Below are 21,246 nucleotides of genomic sequence, written 5' to 3'. Positions count from 1 at the left end.
ATGTCGCCCTGTGAAATCTGAGTGTTCTGAGGAGGCTTGTTGGTGTAACCTCGGTGCGAAAGAGGGAGAGGTGAACGTGTCCTTCTCCAGCTGTCTTTTCTTTCCTCTCCTCCGCCTCTCCCCTTCTGTCCTCCTCCCACCTGGCCGTGCGTCTCCGTCAGGGTCCCACGCATCAACAACGTGCTGACTACCCCCATCGTCTGGTTGCTTTTCCATGTTTCCTGTCCGTTCCATGGCTAAATCCTGTCCACGACGGACGTAGGGACGATGCCCCTGCTCCTCTTCTGAAACACTGCCCTGAGATCCTCCGCCACAGCAGCCAGGTGGGAGCGAACGTAACATCCCACCCGGTGGCTCAGCATTCCCTCAGCACTGCACTGGGGCATGGCCGTGACTCTTGTGTTCGACCCTTGGAGTTGGATTTGGAACTGGGCACTTGTAACTCTGGGGGCGGAAGTGGTGACACGGGAGGGAGGGAGGGGGACCAGAGATGTGCTATCATTCAACAGTGAACAAAGGGAATGTTATCGCAATAGAAAGTCATTGGAAGGGAAAATAAATCTCCCATTCCTCGCCCTGGTGTTTAATCATTCTTTCTGCCATGTGGACAAATCCCATTACCCCTGGAGTGGGGGAGGGGTTAGATCACTCAGCTCCTGGACTAGTTCCCTGACCAGAGCTTCCATTCTCAGCAACACACCAATGGTGTGGCCACCTCCAATTCCGCTCCACCAAGACTAGGCTCCCTCCTTTTATGTCTGGTCAACATCATCGAGTCCAAGCCTGTGAAATAGTCACCAATAAAAAGAATGAACCTTCGCCTGACCCAGGAAGGAAGGAACCTCCACACACTGTCACGTAGGAATGATTGAACTGTGGAGGTGGTCGGGCTTACTCAATTTTCCTGATGATGAGCTTCATGTGCCACCTGGTCACGCATGTGACAGACCGACAGTGAGGATTTCTGCAGTGTTGTCATGCCATGAGCTCTGTCCCACAAGTGGAAAGCACACGTCGAATGTCTGGTACAGAATCTAATTGCACTTTGATGTCCGAAATCGAGACCTGGACTTGTGGTGTTGAGGTGAGGGAGTCTGAATGGAATCCTGGCTTGGGTCCACTTCATGATCAACAGGCTTCAAGAGGGAGAAAGTAGTTTGCAACAACAATGATCTTCACTTCTCACAAATGTTTACAAAAATGGGCAGCACGGTGGCGCAGTGGGTTAGCACTGCTGCCTCAACGCGCCGAGGTCCCAGGTTCGATCTCGGCTCTGGGTCACTGTCCGTGTGGAGTTTGCACAATCTCCCCGTGTCTGCGTGGGTTTCGCCCCCACAACCCAAAAGATGTGCAGGGTAGGTGGATTGGCCACGCTAAATTGCCCCTTAATTGGAGAAAATGAATTGGGTATTTGATTGTATTTGGGGCTGGAAAGTGTGGCACAGGGTCAGGGTCCGCCACGCAAACACGGGTGTGCCCACAACTAAATGAAAGGGGCACAGCCAAACTGGTCCCCAACAAGAGCAGACTTTGCCTGCCCAGATTAACCCGGCAGAGGGACTGAACGATTCAAACAGAGCTCGTGTTTGACGGGATGCAACGTGCAAACCGCCCGCTTTCTCCTTGTCTGTCTTTCCCAGTTATCTGCACCGGTCTTCCTGAAATGTTTCCATTTTCCCATTTCAACGAACCGAGCGCTGAGCTGTTCCCAGGGAGCCCGTCAGTGTTCTCAGTAACTCGAAAGAAATATATATATTTTTCTGTCGCACTATTTCATGACATGCGTGCGTTTTGGCTGATTGAAAACGTGAGCTATTTTTAAAAAGAAAGATGGGAGTTAAATAAAGTCTAACAAATGTGCTTTCGTGTGATTTTCATTTTGCTGTGTGTGTGATGGAGTGAGGGTTGCACGTGAAACCAGCAAATCGTTTGGCATTATTCTATTATCTACAACATCCTTCATATATGCCTTCTACACCCCTCCTCCAAACAGAATTCTGTGAGTTACTGCAGCTGCAAATTACTGATTGTCAGGATGTGGACGGTGTATATATTGTAGTATCGTAGACCGTATTGAGGAAAGAGCAAGGAGGTCATGTTGGACTTGTGTCAGACACTATTTCAGCCTCACCTGCAGACTCTGTCCAGTTCTGGGTGGCATACTCGATGAAGGATGTGAAAGCATTGGCGAGAGGACAGAGGAGATTGACCAGAATGATCTTGGGGATAAAGCGTTGCAGCTGTGAGGTGAGTTTGGAGCGGTTGGGACTGAACCCCTGGGAGAGAAGAAGGCTGAGAGGAGATTAGATGGAGGTGTTCAAGATCCTGAGGAGTATGGCCAGGGTAATAGTGAGGAAGTGTTGCCCATCAAGAGGGTATCGAGAACGAGAGGACACCAATTCGAAACCATGGGTAACAAGATGAGAAGTGATGCGAGGGATTTTATTTCCACCCAGAGGTAGGTTGGATTCTGGAAGGAACCTCCTGAGAGGGTGGTTCTGGCAGGTTCGATCGAGCTATGCAAGAGAGAAGGTGCTAAAGTTGAATGTGGTTTATTTTGACTTTCAGTAGGCTTTTGACGAGATTAGCATGTAAAATTCAAGGCCATGGGATTGGGGATAGGTTAATGAGAGGGATAGAAAACTAATTGGCAGACAGAAAGCAGAGTTAGGATCTTTTTCCAAATGGCAGCCAAAGAATCCCTACAGTACATAAGGAGGCTATTCGGCCCGTTGAGTCTGCACCAGCCCTAAAAGAAGCCGTGACGAGTGGGATACCGCAGGGTTCGGAGCTGGGACCCCAACTATTCACAATATATATTAATGATTCGGATGAGGGGACGAAATGTAATATCTTCAGATTTGCAGATGACACCGAGTTGGGTGGGAGGGTCAGCTGTGAGGACGATACAGAGATGCTTCAGCGGGATTTGGACAGGCTGAGTGAGTGGGTACATGCATGGCAGGTGCAGTATAATGTGGATAAATGCGAAGCTATCCATTTTGGTAGCAAAATCAGGAGGGCAGATTGTTATCAAAATAGCTACAGATTGAGAGAGGGGAATGTGCACCGAGACCTGGGTGTCCTCGTAGACCATTCGCTGAAGGTAAACACGCAGGTACAGCAGGCGGTAAAGAAGGCTAATGGTATGTTGGCCTTCATCGCGAGAGATTTTGAGTACAGGAGCTGGGATGACTTGCTGCAATTATACAGGGCCTTGGTGAGGCCACACCTGGAGTATTGTGGGCAGTTTTGGTCTCCTTACCTGAGGAGGGATGTTCTTGCTATGGAGGGAGTGCGGCGAAGGTTTACCAGACTGATTCCTGGGATGGCAGGACTGACGTACGAGGGGAGATTGAGTCGGTCAGGATTGTACTCGCTGGGGTTCAGAAGAATGAGGGGGGATCTCGTAGAAACCGATAAAATTCTCACAGGACTGGACGGGTAGATGCAGGAAGGATGTTCCCGATGGTGGGGGGTGTCCAGAACCAGGGGTCACAGTCTGAGGATACGGGGTACACCATGTAGGACTGAGATGAGGAGGGGGCGCCACGGGGCACAGTGGTTAGCACTGGGACTACGGCGCTGAAGTGGTTCGCACTGTGATTACGGGTTTGAATTCCGTCCCTGGGTCACTTGTCCTTGTGGAGTTTGCACATTCTCCCCGTGTCTGCGTGGGTTTCGCCCCCACAACCCAAAGATGTGCAGGGCAGGTGGATTAGCCGCACTAAATTGCTCGTGAATTTGGAAAAAAAATAATAATTGGGTACTCTAAATTTCGAAAATAAAAAGGACTGAAATAAGGAGAAACCGAACTTCTGCTTCAAGTCAAGGAGCTTTTTTTTCACAAGTGTACTGGGACAATTAACCATTCCCGTGCGTGTGCGTGTGTTAGCCAACTGATCCTTTCAACCTTGAAAACCTCCCTTGCTCTGCCATTACTGCTCCAGAGAGGTACTGCCGTCACCGTAGGCAATTGTATCCAGTTCCAATTATTCCAGTTGCATGGCTTTTAGACCGAGTGCACTCACTGATCGATACATCTCCGTGGGCCGCAAGATTGAAATCGGGCTTGTTCACGAACTATGATCCCATGAATAAGATTAAATACATCTCATGCACACCAAATATTTCATAATGAGTTATAGAAAACGCTAAATCATTTTTATATTCATAGAACTGTCATCAACTTAGAGTCCTGGAGGTTTACAGCATGAAAACAGGCCATTCGACCCAACTTGTCCATGCCACCCTTCAAATGGTAAAAATAAAATAAATATTTACACTTTGGACGCAGAGGGAGTGCATGGCTCTCACAGTCAATGGATGGACTCGTCAGCATGGATTTGTTAAAGGAAGGTCTTGCTTCACAAATTTGATTGAATTCTTTGAGGAAGTGACAAGAAGGGTTGATGAAGGTAGTGCAGTGGATGTGGTGTACATGGGTTTTAGCAAGGCATTTGACAAGGTCAAATGGCAGATTGGTCAAGAAGGTGGAAGGCCATGGGATACAGACCAACGATTAAAAAGTTGGCTTAGTAACAGAAAACAAAGGATAATGGTTGATGGCTGCCCTTGCAAATGGAGAGTTGTTACAAGTGGTGTTCCACAGGTCTCTGTGTTGGGACCCTTACTGTTTGTGTTCTACATTAATGAATGGGGGGGGCACGATTGGAAAATTTGCAGACGACTCAAAGATTGGCCGATAGTGGACAGTGTGAGGATCGCTATAATCTTCAGAATGATATAGATGGGTTGGTGGAGTGGGCGATAAAAGTAGCAGATTGAATTTAACACAGAGAAGTGGGAAAAAGCAGTCAGTGCAGGGATCCCCTGCGGTCGTTCCCCTGAGAAACAAGTATACCGCTTTGGATACTTGTGGGGGGGGGGACTTACCAGGGGTAAGCCATGGGGTACGGGCCTCTGGCACGGAGTCTGTCCCTGTTGCTCAGAAGGGAAGGGGGGAGAGGAGCAGAGCATTAGTAATTGGGGACTCTATAGTCAGGGGCACAGATAGGAGATTTTGTGGGAGCGTGAGAGACTCACGTTTGGTATGTTGCCTCCCAGGTGCAAGGGTACGTGATGTCTCGGATCGTGTTTTCCGGGTCCTTAGGGGGGAGGGGGAGCAGCCCCAAGTCGTGGTCCACATTGGCACTAACGACATAGGTAGGAAAGGGGACAAGGATGTCAGGCAGGCTTTCAGGGAGCTAGGATGGAAGCTCAGAACTAGAACAAACAGAGTTGTTATCTCTGGGTTGTTGCCCGTGCCGCGTGATAGTGAGATGAGGAATAGGGAGAGAGAGCATTTAAACACGTGGCTACAGGGATGGTGCAGGCGGGAGGGATTCAGATTTCTGGATAACTGGGACTCTTTCTGGGGAAGGTGGGACCTCTACAGACAGGATGGTCTACATCTGAACCTGAGGGGCACAAATATCCTGGGGGGGAGATTTGTTAGTGCTCTTTGGGGGGGTTTAAACTAATGCAGCAGGGGCATGGGAACCTGGATTGTAGTTTTAGGGTAAGTGAGAATGAGAGTATAGAGGTCAGGAGCACAGATTTGACGTCGCAGGAGGGGGCCAGTGTTCAGGTAGGTGGTTTGAAGTGTGTCTACTTCAATGCCAGGAGTATACGAAACAAGGTTGGGGAACTGGCAGCATGGGTTGGTACCTGGGACTTCGATGTTGTGGCCATTTCGGAGACATGGATAGAGCAGGGACAGGAATGGATGTTGCAGGTTCCGGGGTTTAGGTGTTTTAGTAAGCTCAGAGAAGGAGGCAAAAGAGGGGGAGGTGTGGCGCTGCTAGTCAAGAGCAGTATTACGGTGGCGGAGAGGATGCTAGATGGGGACTCTTCTTCCGAGGTAGTATGGGCTGAAGTTAGAAACAGGAAAGGAGAGGTCACCCTGTTGGGAGTTTTTTATAGGCCTCCTAATAGTTCTAGGGATGTAGAGGAAAGGATGGCGAAGATGATTCTGGATATGAGTGAAAGTAACAGGGTAGTTATTATGGGAGACTTTAACTTTCCAAATATTGACTGGAAAAGATATAGTTCGAGTACAAGAGATGGGTCGTTTTTTGTACAGTGTGTGCAGGAGGGTTTCCTGAAACAATATGTTGACAGGCCAACAAGAGGCGAGGCCACGTTGGATTTGGTTTTGGGTAATGAACCAGCCCAGTTGGATTTGGAGGTAGGAGAGCACTTTGGGGACAGTGACCACAATTCGGTGACGTTTACGTTAATGATGGAAAGGGATAAGTATACACCGCAGGGCAAGAGTTATAGCTGGGGTAGGGCAATTATGATACCATTAGACGTGACTTGGGGGGGATAAGGTGGAGAAGTAGGCTGCAAGTGTTGGGCACACTGGATAAGTGGGGCTTGTTCAAGGATCAGCTACTGCGTGTTCTTGATAAGTATGTACCGGTCAGACAGGGAGGAAGGCGTCGAGCGAGGGAACCGTGGTTTACCAAGGAAGTGGAATCTCTTGTTAAGAGGAAGAAGGAGCCTATGTGAAGATGAGGTGTGAAGTTTCGGTTGGGGTGATGGATAGTTACAAGGTAGCGAGGAAGGATCTAAAGAGAGAGCTAAGACGAGCAAGGAGGGGACATGAGAAGTATTTGGCAGGAAGGATCAAGGAAAACCCAAAAGCTTTCTATAGGTATGTCAGGAATAAGCGAATGACTAGGGAAAGAGTAGGACCAGTCAAGGACAGGGATGGGAAATTGTGTGTGGAGTCTGAAGAGATAGGCGAGATACTAAATGAATATTTTTCGTCAGTATTCACTCAGGAAAAAGATAATGTTGTGGAGGAGAATGCTGAGCCCCAGGCTAATAGAATAGATGGCATTGAGGTACGTAGGGAAGAGGTGTTGGCAATTCTGGACAGGCTGATAAGTCCCCGGGACCTGATGGGATTTATCCTAGGATTCTCTGGGAGGCCAGGGAAGAGATTGCTGGACCTTTGGCTTTGATTTTTATGTCATCATTGGCTACAGGAATAGCGCCAGAGGACTGGAGGACAGCAAATGTGGCCCCTTTGTTCAAAAAGGGGAGCAGAGACAACCCCGGCAACTATAGACCGGTGAGCCTCACGTCTGTAGTGGGTAAAGTCTTGGAGGGGATTATAAGAGACTAGATTTATAATCATCTAGATAGGAATAATATGATCAGGGATAGTCAGCATGGCTTTGTGAAGGGTAGGTCATGCCTCACAAACCTTATTGAGTTCTTTGAGAAGGTGACTGAACAGGTAGACGAGGGTAGAGCAGTTGATGTGGTGTATATGGATTTCAGCAAAGCGTTTGATAAGGTTCCCCACGGTAGGCTATTGCAAAAGATACGGAGGCTGGGGATTGAGGGTGATTTAGAGATGTGGATCAGAAATTGGCTAGCTGAAAGAAGACAGAGGGTGGTGGTTGATGGGAAATGTTCAGAATGGAGTATAGTCACAAGTGGAGTACCACAAGGATCTGTTCTGGGGCCGTTGCTGTTTGTCATTTTTATCAATGACCTAGAGGAAGGCGCAGAAGGGTGGGTGAGTAAATTTGCAGACGATACTAAAGTCGGTGGTGTTGTCGATAGTGTGGAAGGATGTAGCAGGTTACAGAGGGATATAGATAAGCTGCAGAGCTGGGCTGAGAGGTGGCAAATGGAGTTTAATGTAGAGAAGTGTGAGGTGATTCACTTTGGAAGGAATAACAGGAATGCGGAATATTTGGCTAATGGTAAAGTTCTTGAAAGTGTGGATGAGCAGAGGGATCTAGGTGTCCATGTACATAGATCGCTGAAAGTTGCCACCCAGGTTGATAGGGTTGTGAAGAAGGCCTATGGAGTGTTGGCCTTTATTGGTAGAGGGATTGAGTTCCGGAGTCGGGAGGTCATGTTGCAGCTGTACAGAACTCTGGTACGGCCGCATTTGGAGTATTGCGTACAGTTCTGGTCACCGCATTATAGGAAGGACATGGAGGCTTTGGAGCGGGTGCAGAGGAGATTTACCAGGATGTTGCCTGGTATGGAGGGAAAATCTTATGAGGAAAGGCTGATGGACTTGAGGTTGTTTTCGTTGGAGAGAAGAAGGTTAAGAGGAGACTTAATAGAGGCATACAAAATGATCAGGGGGTTGGATAGGGTGGACAGTGTGAGCCTTCTCCCGCGGATGGATATGGCTGGCACGAGGGGACATAACTTTAAACTGAGGGGTAATAGATATAGGACAGAGGTCAGAGGTAGGTTCTTTACGCAAAGAGTAGTGAGGCCGTGGAATGCCCTACCTGCTACAGTAGTGAACTCGCCAACATTGAGGGCATTTAAAAGTTTATTGGATAAACATATGGATGATAATGGCATAGTGTAGGTTAGATGGCTTTTGTTTCGGTGCAACATCGTGGGCCGAAGGGCCTGTACTGCGCTGTATTGTTCTATGTTCTATGTTCTATGTTCTAAGTGTGAGGTCCTGTATTTAGGGAGGTCAAAGAGTGAGCGGAGTGCACAATAAATGGGAATATACCAAGAGCGATAGATGAAGTGATCTTGGCGTACAAGTACACAGGTCCCTAAAGACAGCAGTTCAAGTAGACAAGGTTGTTAATAATCTTTATTGTCACAAGCAGGCTTACATTAACACTGCAATTAAGTTACTGTGAAAAGCCCCTAGTCGCCACATTCCAGCGCCTGTTCGGGTACACAGAGGGAGAATTGAGAATGTCTAAATTACCTGACAGCACATCTTTCGAGACTTTTGGGAGGAAATCGGAGCACCCGGAGGAAACCCACGCAGACACGGGGAGAACGTGCAGACTCCGCACAGACAGTGACCCAAGCCGGGAATGGAACCTGGGTTGCTGGAGCTGTGAAGCAACCGTGCTAACCACTGTGCTACTGTTAAGAAAGGAGATGGGGTGCTATCTTTCATTGGTAGAGGTATAGAATATAAAAGTAAGGATATAATGTTGGAATTGTATAAAACACTGGTGAGGCCACAACTGGAGTATTGTGCGCAGTTCTGGTCACCACATTACAGGAAGGATGTTATTGCTCTGGAGAGAGTGCAGAGGAGATTCACTAGAATGTTGCCAGTGCTGGAAAATTGTACCGTGAGCAGAGATTGGATAGATTGGGGATATTTTCATTGGAACAAAGAAGGCAAAGAAAGGGAGGGGCTTAGGATCTGCAGGAGGTTACAGAGATAGGGGAGATTGTGGGGTGAGGAGGTTACAGAGTCAGGGAGGTTGTAGGGACTGGAGGAGGTTACAGAGATAGGGTTGTAGGGGCTGGAGGAGTTTACAGAGATCCAGTTGTAGGGGCCGGAGGAGGTTACAGAGATAGGGAGGGTTGTAGGGGCCGGAGGAGGTTACAGAGATAGGGAGGATTGTAGGGGCTGGAGGATGTTACAGAGATAGGGAGGTTTGTAGGGGCTGGAGGAGGTTACAGAGATAGGGAGGGTTCTAGGGGCTGGAGCAGGCTACAGATATAGTGTTGTGGGGGCTGGAGGAGGTTACAGAGACAGGGTGGTTGTAGGGACTGGAGGAGGTTACAAAGATAGGGTTGTAGGGGCTGAAGGAGATTACAGAGATCCGGTTGTAGGGGCCGGAGGAGGTTACAGAGATACGGAGGGTTGTAGGGGCCAGAGGAGATTACAGAGATAGTGAGGATTGTAGGGGCTGGAGGAGGTTACAGAGATAGGGAGGTTTGTAGGGGCTGGAGGAGGTTGCAGAGATAGGGAGGGTTCTAGGGGCTGGAGCAGGTTACAGAGATAGTGTTGTGGGGGCTGGAGGAGGTTACAGAGATCGGGAGGGTTGTAGGGGCTGGAGGAGGTTACAGAGATAGGGAGGGTTGTAGGGACTGGAGCAGGTTACAGAGATAGGGTTGTAGGGGCTGGAGGAGGTTACAGAGATAGGGAGGGTTGTAGGGACTGGAGGTGGTTTCAGAGATAGCCAGGGGTGTAGGGGTGGAGGAGGTTACAGAGACAGGGCAGGTTTTAGGGGCTGGAGGAAGTTACAGAGACAGGGAGGGTTGTAGGGGGCTGGAGGAATTTACAGAGATTGGAAGGGTTGTAGGGGCTGGAGGAGGTTACAGAGATAGGATTGTCGGGGCTGGAGAAGATTATAGCGATAGGGAGGGTTGCATGGGCTGGAGCAGGTTACAGAGACGGAGGGGTTTAGGGACTGGAGGTGCTTCCAGAGATAGGGTTGTGGGGGCTAGAGGAGGTTACAGAGTTAGGGAGGGTTGTAGGGGCTGGAGGTGGTTAAAAAGATAGGGAGGGTTGTAGGGGCCAGAGGAGGTTACAGAGATAGGAAGGATTGTCGGGGCTGGAGGAGGTAACAGAGATAGGGAGGGGATTAGGGGCTGGAGGAAGTTACAGAGACAGGGGGCTGGAGGAAGTTACAGAGATAGGGTTGTAGGGGCCAGAGGAGGTTGCAGAGATAGGGTTGTAGGGGCCAGAGGAGGTTACAGAGATAGGGAAGGTTGTAGGAGCTGGAGGAGGTTACAGACATAGGGAGAGGTGTTTGAGCTGGAGGAGGTTACAGAGATAGGGAGGGTGTAGGGGCTGCAGGAGGTTACAGAGATAGGGAGGGTTGTAGGGGTGGAGGAGGTTACAGAGACAGGGCAGGTTGTAGGGGCCAGAGGAGGTTACAGAGATAGGGAGGGGATTAGGGACTGGAGGTGGTTGCAAGATAGGGAGGGTGTAGGGGGCTGGAGGAGGTTACAGAGATAGGGAGGGTGTAGGGGCTGGAGGAGGTTACAGAGATAGGGAGTGGTGTTTGAGCTGGAGGAGGTTACAGGGATAGGGAGGGTGTAGGGGCTGGAGGAGGTTACAGAGATAGGGAGTGGTGTTTGAGCTGGAGGAGGTTACAGGGATAGGGAGGGTTGTAGGGGGCTGGAGGAGGCTACACTGTTAGGGAGTGTGTTGGGCTGGAGGAGGCTACAGAGATTGGGAGGGTGTAGGGGCTGGAGGAGGTTACAGTGATAGGGAGGGTTGTAGGGACGAGACGTTCCAGTGATAAAGAGGGTCACTGGGGCTAGAGGAGGTTGGAGTGATCGGGTGGGTTGTAGGGGTTGAAAGAGGTTGGAGAGAAGGAGAGCACTGGATGAGTTGAGAGCTGGGATCCTGCCAGTTGGGCAGTGAGTGCACAGTGGCAGTCCTATTGGGCAGTGGGCAGTGCTTGTTCTGGTGGGCAGTGCCTGTCCTGTTGGGCAGTGGGCAGTGCTTGTCCTGGTGGGCAGTGGGCAGTGCCAGCCCTGGTAGGCAGTGCCTGTCCTGTTGGGCAGTGGGCAGTGCCAGCCCTGGTGGGCAGTGCCTGTCTTGTTGGGCAGTGGGCAGTGCCAGCCCTGGTGGGCAGTGCCAGCCCTGTTGGGCAGTGCCTGTCCTGGTGGACAGTGCCAGCCCTGCTGGGTAGTGCCTGTCCTGTTGGGCAGTGCTTGTCCTGGTGGGCAGTGGCAGAGCTGGTGGGCAGTGCTTGTCCTGGTGGGCAGTGGGCAATGCCAGCCCTGGTGGGCAGTGCCTGCCCTGTTGGGCAGTGCCAGCCCTGGTGGGCAGTGCCTGTTCTGTTGGGCAGTGGGCAGTGCCAGCCCTGGTGGGCAGTGCCTGTCCTGTTGGGCAGTGGGCAGTGCCAGCCCTGGTGGGCAGTGCTTGTCCTGGTGGACAGTGCCAGCCCTGCTGGGTAGTGCCTGTCCTGTTGGGCAGTGCTTGTCCTGGTGGGCAGTGGGCAGTGCCAGCCCTGGTGGGCAGTGTCTGTCCTGTTGGGCAGTGGGCAGTGCCAGCCCTGGTGGGTAGTGGGCAGTGCCAGCCCTGGTGGGCAGTGCCAGCCCTGTTGGGCAGTGGGCAGTGCCAGCCCTGGGGGGCAGTGCCTGTCCTGTTGGGCAGTGGTTGTCCTGGTGGACAGTGCCAGCCCTGCTGGGTAGTGCCTGTCCTGTTGGGCAGTGCTTGTCCTGGTGGGCAGTGGGCAGTGCCAGCCCTGGTGGGCAGTGTCTGTCCTGTTGGGCAGTGGGCAGTGGCAGCCCTGGTGGGCAGTGCCTGTCCTGTTGGGCAGTGCTTGTCCTGGTGGGCAGTGGGCAGTGCCAGCCCTGGTGGGCAGTGTCTGTCCTGTTGGGCAGTGGGCAGTGGCAGCCCTGGTGGGCAGTGCCTGTCCTGTTGGGCAGTGGGCAGTGCCAGCCTGGTGGGCAGTGCCTGTCCTGTTGGGCAGTGGGCAGTGCCAGCCCTGGTGGGCAGTGCTTGTCCTGGTGGACAGTGCCAGCCCTGCTGGGTAGTGCCTGTCCTGTTGGGCAGTGCTTGTCCTGGTGGGCAGTGGGCAGTGCCAGCCATGGTGGGCAGTGTCTGTCCTGTTGGGCAGTGGGCAGTGCCAGCCCTGGTGGGTAGTGGGCAGTGCCAGCCCTGGTGGGCAGTGCCAGCCCTGTTGGGCAGTGGGCAGTGCCAGCCCTGGGGGGCAGTGCCTGTACTGTTGGGCAGTGCTTGTCCTGGTGGGCAGTGGGCAGTGCCAGCCCTGGTGGGCAGTGTCTGTCCTGTTGGGCAGTGGGCAGTGGCAGCCCTGGTGGGCAGTGCCTGTCCTGTTGGGCAGTGGGCAGTGCCAGCCTGGTGGGCAGTGCCAGCCCTGTTGGGCAGTGGGCAGTGCCGGCCCTGGTGGGCAGTGCCTGTCCTGTTGGGCAGTGGGCAGTGCTTGTCCTGGTGGACAGTGCCAGCCCTGCTGGGTAGTGCCTGTCCTGTTGGGCAGTGCTTGTCCTGCTGGGCAGTGGGCAGTGCCAGCCCTGGTGGGCAGTGCCTGTCCTGTTGGGCAGTGCTTGTCCTGGTGGGCAGTGGGCAGTGCCAGCCCTGGTGGGCAGTGCCAGCCCTGGTGGGCAGTGCTTGTCCTGGTGGACAGTGCCAGCCCTGGTGGGCAGTGCTTGTCCTGGTGGACAGTGCCAGCCCTGCTGGGTAGTGCCTGTCCTGTTGGGCAGTGCTTGTCCTGCTGGGCAGTGGGCAGTGCCAGCCCTGCTGGGTAGTGCCTGTCCTGTTGGGCAGTGCTTGTCCTGGTGGGCAGTGCCTGTCCTGTTGGACAGTGGGCAGTGCTTGTCCTGGTGGACAGTGCCAGCCTGGTGGGTAGTGCTTGTCCTGGTGGACAGTGCCAGCCTGGTGGGTAGTGCTTGTCCTGGTGGGCAGTGCCAGCCCTGTTGGGCAGTGTTTGTCCTGGTGGGCAGTGCCAGCCCTGCTGGGTAGTGCGCAGCGTTTGTCCTGTTGAGCACTTGGCAGTGCCTGTCCTGATGGGCAGTGCCTGCCCTGATGGGCAGTGCCTGCCCTGGTGGGCAGTGCCTGTCCTGGGACATGGGTCTCCTCCTGTAGATGGCAGTGTCCCTCCTGGCTGTCGATTTCAGCTGGTCCTGCCCCCTGCTCGGCGCGCATGCGCCGCCGGGCTCAGTGTATCCATTCGCTGGAGTGTTGCAAAGCTGCAGATGCGGAGCTTTTAAAACTGACCCCCCTTCAGCCCAGCCAAGACCTGCCCCAGGGCCCAGCCGCTGCACAACTTCGCCCGTAAGTCGTCAATGGTAAAATTACTGCAGTAATGCAGTACTGCCTCCTTTTCACAGGCAAAACCGAAAGTGTGAAGGAGATAGGTCAGTGTGAGGCAGCGCGGTGTGTGTGTGATTCCCATGGCTGACTTCACAACTCCCGGCTCCTGACAGCTGTGTCCTGTCCAGGTTACAAACCAACAGCACAGTCTGTGTGGCAGAGTCTGCCCCCAAGCTGGGCACACTGTGCTGCTTTGTGTGTGATTCTGGCTCTCTCTCACTGGGAGGGAGTGGGGAGTTTGTGGACCCTCACTCCCCCATTGTTCTCAATGTGCTGTGTCAGGCTTCCAGCCTGTGCCTGGGGTTTTGCTGCTCTGTCTGCTTTGCCGACCCTGCAGCCCTGTCAGCGACTGAATCAGCCCAGGGCAAGCCCCCCCCCCCCCCCACTGAGAGGAGAATGCAACTCCTCTGCAGGTCAGCACACACCCACACAGTCAAAATGCACTGGGGGGTTCAGCTCAGCGGGAGGAGCATGGGGAAGCCCAGGAGTGATGGGAAAGTTGGCTTGACCCTCGGTGGGACCCACACCCGGAGAACTCCACACCATCCTGCTCTCCTTGTTACTGGGATGAGAAGATATGGAGACCTTGGTGGAGGAGCAAATAAATGAATTAGACAGACAAGACCGCAACTGAGAGGTTCCACCAGTTTGGAAAAGTGGAATGGGCTGAGATGGACCGGTGCAACTTAAGAAGTTGAAAGGTTTGTTTGGCTGGATGTGGAGGAGGCGGAAACATCAGGTGGGGCAGTCCCACACGAGAAGTCCCAAATGCAAGCTGGTGACTAATATATTTTCAGGATGTGAATCGTTGCAGTTCAGAATGGGAGCATTCGGCCCCCTGAAAGAGCACACTACTTGGGCCTAATTTCCCACCCTATCCCCATAACCCCACCTAACCGTTGGACACGAAGGAGCAATTTTAGCATGGCCAATCCACCTGTCCTTGACATCTTTGGACTGTGGGAGCAAACCGGAGCACGCGGAGGAAACCCACGCACACACGGGGAGGACATGCAGACTCCGCACAGACACCAGAGGAATTGAACCCGGCTCCCTGGCGTGTGAGGCAGCAGTGCTAACCACTGTGCCAGCGCTTGCCCCATTTAGAGCACCTTTTATTCTCTTGGGATGTCAAGAATTTATTACAGACAGGGAATTATTTTTGCAAGATAGTGGCTGCTGTAACGGCCATTTTCAACACCGCAAGCTCCCCGAAACAGCAATGTGACAATGAGCAGGTGATCCGTTTTTATTGGCTGCGGTTCGATGGATAAACATTGGTCTGTACAGTGGAGAGATTGCCCATGTTCTTTGAAGTAGTGCCCAAGGATCTTCGACATTGACCAAAGAGAGCATGGGGGCCATGAGTTCAGGCCTCGCCTGAAAGACGCCACCTCTGACCGTGCAGTACTCGCTCAGCACTGCACCGGAGTGCCAAACCTAGATTCTGTTCTCAAATCGGCGGCACTCAGGTGGTTTGCACTCAGAGCGCCAGGGACCCGGGTTCAATTCCAGCCTTGGGTGACTGTAGAAGCACCTGATGGCTTAGTCTGTCTCTGCGATACAGGGCCGGTTTAGCTCAGTGGGCTGGATAGCTGGTTTATAATGCAGAACAAGGCCAGCAGCGTGGGTTCAATTCCCGCACCGGCCTCCCCGAACAGGTGCCGGAATGTGGCTTTTCACAGTAACTTCATACTTGTGACAATTAAAGATTGTCATTGTTATTATACTGTACAGCAATATGGGGTCAGATCCGCAGAGTTGTACACAGGGTCCAGATAGGGGATTGTGCTGAGGAAGCTGTGATGGGTGAGTTCCAGTTGCCATTTTAGTTTAGTTGTCTGTCTTTATTGCTACTTTACATTCTGGTGTTGAGGAAAGCCATTCTGTCTTTTCTTGGCAGGTTGCTGTCTTTGACCCGGCCTCATCCTGGCTCTATTCCGCCTTGATGGTGTTTATTTGTCCAAGGAGGAAGATGAATTTGTGGATAAAATTACCCAGGAGCTGGAATGTTTTCTTTCGAAAACTGTTGACAATCCAAATAAGTAAGTGGGATGAGTGTGATCGTCTGCCTGCCTGTCTGCCTGTCTGCCTGCCTGCCTGCCTGCCTGCCTGCCTGTCTGCCTGCCTGCCTGCCTGCCTGCCTGCCTGCCTGCCTGCCTCTCTGCCTCTCTGCCTCTCTGCCTGCCTGCCTGCCTGCCTGCCTGCCTGCCTGCCTGCCTGCCTGCCTGCCTGCCTGCCTGCCTGCCTGCCTGCCTGCCTGCCTGCCTGTCTGCCTGCCTGCCTGTCTGTCTGCCTGTCTGTCTGTCGTGTCGGCCCAGTCAGTCATGCTCTCATCGCAAGGTTCTGGGTTCAAGTCCCAATCCAGGGCTTGAGTGCAAAGAATTTGAGACTGACACTCTCGTGTGCGCAAGAGAGCTGCGTGTCATTCGGGCGAGACGCTGAACTCGGGCTGCGTCTGATGGAGATCCTCCCGCACTGTTGAAGATGAGCAGGGAGGGGGCGTCTCCCCCCACTGTCCCGGTCAATATTTCTCCCAACACAGTCTCCGTTCACGGATATATATGTGCGGATAATTTATCAATACACAGGGTTCCTATTCTATTTAAGGTATCAAGAATAATTAATTGATGTTTGGCAAGAATGGTGGCAAATTATTTTTATCTGAAGTGACACTTTTAAAGGTCTGACCCTTTTAAAAGATTGTTTGCTTCAAGCTGTGTGAAGGATACGACTGTGCTACCCTCCCAATCTATCACGTTGATGACACACGTTTCCTCCAGCACAGTGAAGCTTTACTTTGAAATCTCCAGCATCTCAACAATCACCAATGTTTGTTTCAATGAAGCAAGATTAAATTGGTGGCACAGTGGTTAGCACTGCTGCAGGGTCCCGGGTTCGATTCCGACCTCGGGTGACTGGCTGTTGCATGTTCTCCCCGTGTGTGCGTGGGTTTCCTCCGGGTGCTCCGGTTTCCTTCCAGAGTCCGAAGATGTGTAGGTTAGGTGGATTGGCCATGATCAATTTAGCCTTAGTGTCCAAATGTTTAGGTGGGGTTACAGGAATAGGGTGGGGGCATAGGCCTAGGTCGGCTGCTCCTTCAGGGGGCCGGTGCAGACTCGATGGGCCGACTGGCCTCCTCGTGCACTGGCGGGATTCGATGGTGTTCTATGATACGAGGTGTCCAGGCAGCGCTGAGAGAGGGTTCCCGTTTTGCCCCTCGGCTGGCTCAGACGAGGAAGATTGATCCAATCTCGGCCCAGCTTCCAGCTCTTGCTGTGTGCCCCTGTCGAGGATGAGTCCCGCGTGTGAAATGTGATGAGGTTTTCTGCCTCCAGCTCTCTTTCAGGCACTGGGTTCCAGACCCTGACCGGTTGTTAACTTCTCTCGTCCCACTCCATCCAGGCCCCCCAATTAACTCTCCCCTCAGCCTCTGCTGTCAAGGTGATATATTTTGGATTGGATGAGTTGATGTGAATGAGCGGTTAATGGAGTGTGCCTCGATTGCTGGGTTCATAGAATCACAGAATGTACAGTGCAGGAAGAGGCCATTCCACCCAGACAGTCACCCGAGGCCAGGATCGCACCCGGGTCTCTGCAGCTGTGAGGCAGCAGTGCTAACCACTGTGCCACCGCGCCACCCTAAACGTATGGGCAGATAAAAGTTCCCCCGATGGAAGCCACCAAGTACGGCCGTTAAGCGCCCGCCCACCACCGGAAGTCCTTGCTGGGCATTTTGAAAAAAAATATATATATTTTTATTCTCCATTTTCACATTTTCTTCAGAATTTACCCCCCACCAACAAACAGTAAACAGTAACGAATACAATGTTAATCCCCCTACCAACAACAACGATCCCATTCCCCCCCCCAAACAACAGCCCACCTGACAATAGAAGCATCACATAAAACTAAACCTCCCAAGGTGGAAAAAAGGAACCAGGAATCGCCCCTGGTCACCATTGACATATAGAGTCCGCCCCCCAACCCCTCCCTAATATTCAATGCCATCCAATCCCTGAAAGAGTACCGTGAATGGCACCCAATGGAATTGTAGACACCCCCCCCCCCACCCCCCTCCCAGACTCCTCCCCTCCACTTCCTCTTGTAAACTCCTCCCCCCAACCTCGCTTACTTCCCCCAACTTTTCACCCCGGCTAGACTCACCGATACCTGTTCTGCCAGGCTCCGATGGCCGCAGCCCCTCCCCCCACCTCACTCTCGTTCACTGGCCGGCTTAAACCAGCCAGCGTGGAGGCCCCCGCCCGGTTCTCCTTTCCCCTTGCCCAGTCCCAGGAATCCAAGAAATCCCCTTCAGCACACAATCCCCACATACACACCCAAGCCCCAAAGAACCATCATTGCAAATGAAAGTCCCATCTCTTCCCTTGTCCAAATAAATACAGCGCCAACTCGTTTAATACATACACCAACATGCAGTGAAAAAATAAAGTTACATGAGGCTACATCGGTATACGGCCATTTCTCAATTCTGCCACAGTCCTTCTGCCTTCACAAACTCCTCCGCTGCTTCCGCCGTCCCAAAATAGAAGTCCTGAGGACTTCCGGTTGCGGCTATGCGGAGCTAAGTCGCACATTCGGCGGCTCCCGCAAAAAACGGACTTTTGGGCTCTTTTCAGGGCCCCCAACGGCACTTTTTTGACGTTTCCCGGTGTGGGAAGGAGAGTACAATAGTTCCCCGACAGTGTATGGCTTTTACCAGGAGCGGGGCGACAACAAAGGTGGTGGTGGACCCGAAGAAGGTGCGAGGGAAGAAGAGCAAAATGGCGGCGGGCGGAGACCAGGCAGCGTGGAGGCAGTGGGCGGAGGAGCAACAGGAGGGTATCCAGCGCTGCTTCAGAGAGATTAAAACGGACCTGCTAGAGCCGATGTAGGCTTCTATTGATAAGCTGCTGGAGACGCAGACGGCCCAGGGGGTGGCGATCCGAGAGGCTCGACAAAAGATCTCTGACAATGAGGACGAGATCTTAGTCCTGGCGGTAAAGGTGGAGGCGCTCCACAAGAAATGGCAGGAGCGGTTCGAGGAGGTGGAGAATCGGTCGAGGCGGAAGAATCTGCGGATTCTGGGCCTCCCAGAGGGGCTGGAGGGGCCGGATGTGGGGGCCTATGTGGTCACCATGTTAAACTCGCTGATGGGAGCGGGGTCCTTCCAGGGGCCCCTGGAGCTGGAAGGGGCCCATAGAGTGTTGGCGAGGAGGCCCAAGGCTAACGAGCCTCCGCGGGCGGTGCTGGTGCGGTTCCATCGGTTCGTCGATCGGGAGTGTGTGCTCAGGTGGGCCAAGAAGGAGAGGAGCAGCAGGTGGGAGAACGCGGAGGTTCGGATATATCCGGACTGGAGTGCGGAGGTGGCGAAGAGGAGGGCCGGGTACAATCGAGCGAAGGCGGTGCTGCACAGGAAGGGGGTGAAGTTTGGCATGTTGCAGCCGGCGCGACTGTGGGTTACCTACAAGGACCGGCACCATTATTTTGAGTCTCCGGAGGAGGCGTGGGCCTTTGTTCAGGCCGAGAAGCTGGACACAGACTGAGGGTCGGGATGGGCGATTGGGGACTGCGGTGGATATGTTGCTTTTTGGGGGGGGGGTCCTTTGCTCTTGTTTTTTTCTCTCTCTGGTCCGGTGAGGGTGGTTGGGGCGGGTTGGGCACTGTTTTGGTTGGGTTGGTCGGGGGGGGCTCTTGGAGGGGGGTAAGTAAATGGAACAGGGGTGGATAGCCGGCGGGGAGATGGGGCCCCGCGGGGGAGGGGGAGGCCCGAGTCAGGGGTGAGGGGACTGGGCCTGTAAAAGGAGCTGCGTCAGAGGTGGCGGGGCCGGGGAGGTGGAAAGCTCGGGCTTTTTCCCGCGCTGGAGGGGGCGGGGCCGGGGCGGGGAAGCGAGGGTTGTTTCCGCGCTGAAGACTGGAGGGGGGAGGGGGAGAGCCTATGGATGGGGAACGGGAGAGGAGGGTGTGTCCCACAATGGGAGGAGTCGAAGGAGAGGCGGGACTGGCCGGGGTCAGCAGGATCAGCTAACCTGCGGAAGTGTAATGGGGGGAGTAAAGCAGCGAGGATGGGTCCTAGCCGGGAGGGGGGTGGGGTGGGGGAATCGAGTTGCTGCTGGTCAAGGAGGAGCTGGAGAGAGTGGGGTGGATCGAGACGGGGGTATGCCGCTGTGGGGAACGGGCCGGGTGTGGGGTGCAGGCGCATGGCTGGCCGAGGAGGGGTTATGGCTAGTCGGCGGGGAGGGGGGCGGGTAGCCCCCTGATCCGGCTGATAACCTGGAATGTAAGGGGACTGAATGGGCCGGTTAAGCGGGCTCGCGTGTTCGCGCACCTGAAGGGGCTGAAGGCGGATGTGGTTATGCTCCAGGAGACACACCTGAAGGTGGCAGACCAGGTAAGACTGAGGAGAGGGTGGGTAGGTCAGGTGTTTCACTCGGGGCTAGATGCCAAAAATCGAGGGGTGGCGATCTTGGTGGGAAAGAAGGTGTTATTCGAGACGTCGAGCAGATAATGGCGGTAGGTACATAATGGTAAGTGGTAAGTTGCAGGGAGAGAGGGTGGTACTGGTCAATGTGTATGCCCCGAACTGGGACGATGCGGGTTTTATGCGGCGTATGTTGGGTCGGATCCCAGACTTGGAAGTGGGGGGCCTGATAATGGGGGGAGACTTTAACACCGTGCTGGATCCGGCACTGGATCGCTCCAGGTCTAGGACGGGTAGGAAGCCAGCGGCGGCTAGAGTACTGAGGGGGTTTATGGACCAGATGGGAGGGGTGGACCCTTGGAGATTTGCAAGGCCGGGGGCTAGGGAATTTTCATTCTTCTCACATGTCCATAAGGCTTATTCTCGAATCGACTTTTTCATTTTGAGTAGGGCGCTGATAGCGAGAGTAGAGGATACCGAGTATTCGGCAATAGCCATTTCTGATCACGCCCCGCATTGGGTGGACTTGGAGATGGGGGAGGAGAGGTACCAGCGCCCGCTGTGGCGCTTGGAGGTGGGGCTGTTGGCGGACGAGGAGGTGAGCGAGCGGGTCCGAGGAAGTATAGAGAGGTACTTGGAGACCAACGACAATGGGGAGGTCCGAGTGGGGATGGTATGGGAGGCACTGAAGGCGGTGGTGAGGGGAGAGCTGATCTCCATCAGGGCCCACAAGGAGCGGTGGGAGCGGGGGGAGAGGGAGAGGCCGGTGGGGGAGATGGTGAGGGTAGACAGGAGGTTGCGGAAGAACCTGAGGAAGGATTGTTGAGGATGAGGCGCAGCCTCCAGGCCGAATTCGACCTGGTGACCACCAGGAAGGCGGAGGTGCAGTGGAGGAAGGCCCAGGGGGCGGTCTACGAGTATGGGGAAAAGGCAAGCCAGATGCTGGCGCATCAGCTTCGGAAGCGGGACGCAGCTAGGGAGATCGGGGGAGTTAAGGACAGGGGAGGGAGCGTGGTGCGGAGTGGGGTTGGCATCGATGGGGTCTTCGGGGACTTTTATGAGGAATTGTACCGGTCCGAGCCCCCACTGGAGGAGGGAGGGATGGGCCGCTTCCTGGACCAATTGAGGTTTCCAAAAGTGGAAGAGGGACTGGTGGCGGGACTGGGGGCCCCGATTGGGCTGGAGGAACTGATCAAAGGGATAGGAAGCATGCAGGCGGGGAAGGCACCGGGGCCAGACGGTTTCCCGGTCGAGTTCTATAAAAAATATATGGACCTGTTGG

General features: G+C 53.7%; 1 protein-coding gene across 1 annotated transcript in view; it reads left to right on the top strand.

Annotated features, from left to right (window-relative positions):
* Nucleotides 1-2,408: 2,408 nt before the first annotated feature.
* LOC140397070 (uncharacterized) overlaps nt 2,409-21,246 on the top strand; it is a 105,220-nt gene continuing 86,382 nt past the window's right edge. The window contains exon 1 of the mRNA XM_072486103.1: nt 2,409-2,458. Coding sequence (XP_072342204.1) covers nt 2,409-2,458 — 50 coding nt within the window. The remainder of the gene's footprint in view (nt 2,459-21,246) is intronic.

The sequence above is a fragment of the Scyliorhinus torazame genome, chromosome 20 (genome assembly GCF_047496885.1).
Source record: "Scyliorhinus torazame isolate Kashiwa2021f chromosome 20, sScyTor2.1, whole genome shotgun sequence".
In the NCBI taxonomy this organism is placed as follows: domain Eukaryota; kingdom Metazoa; phylum Chordata; class Chondrichthyes; order Carcharhiniformes; family Scyliorhinidae; genus Scyliorhinus; species Scyliorhinus torazame.
Note: the sequence above shows the minus strand (reverse complement) of the source record. Positions and strands in the feature narration are given on the sequence as shown.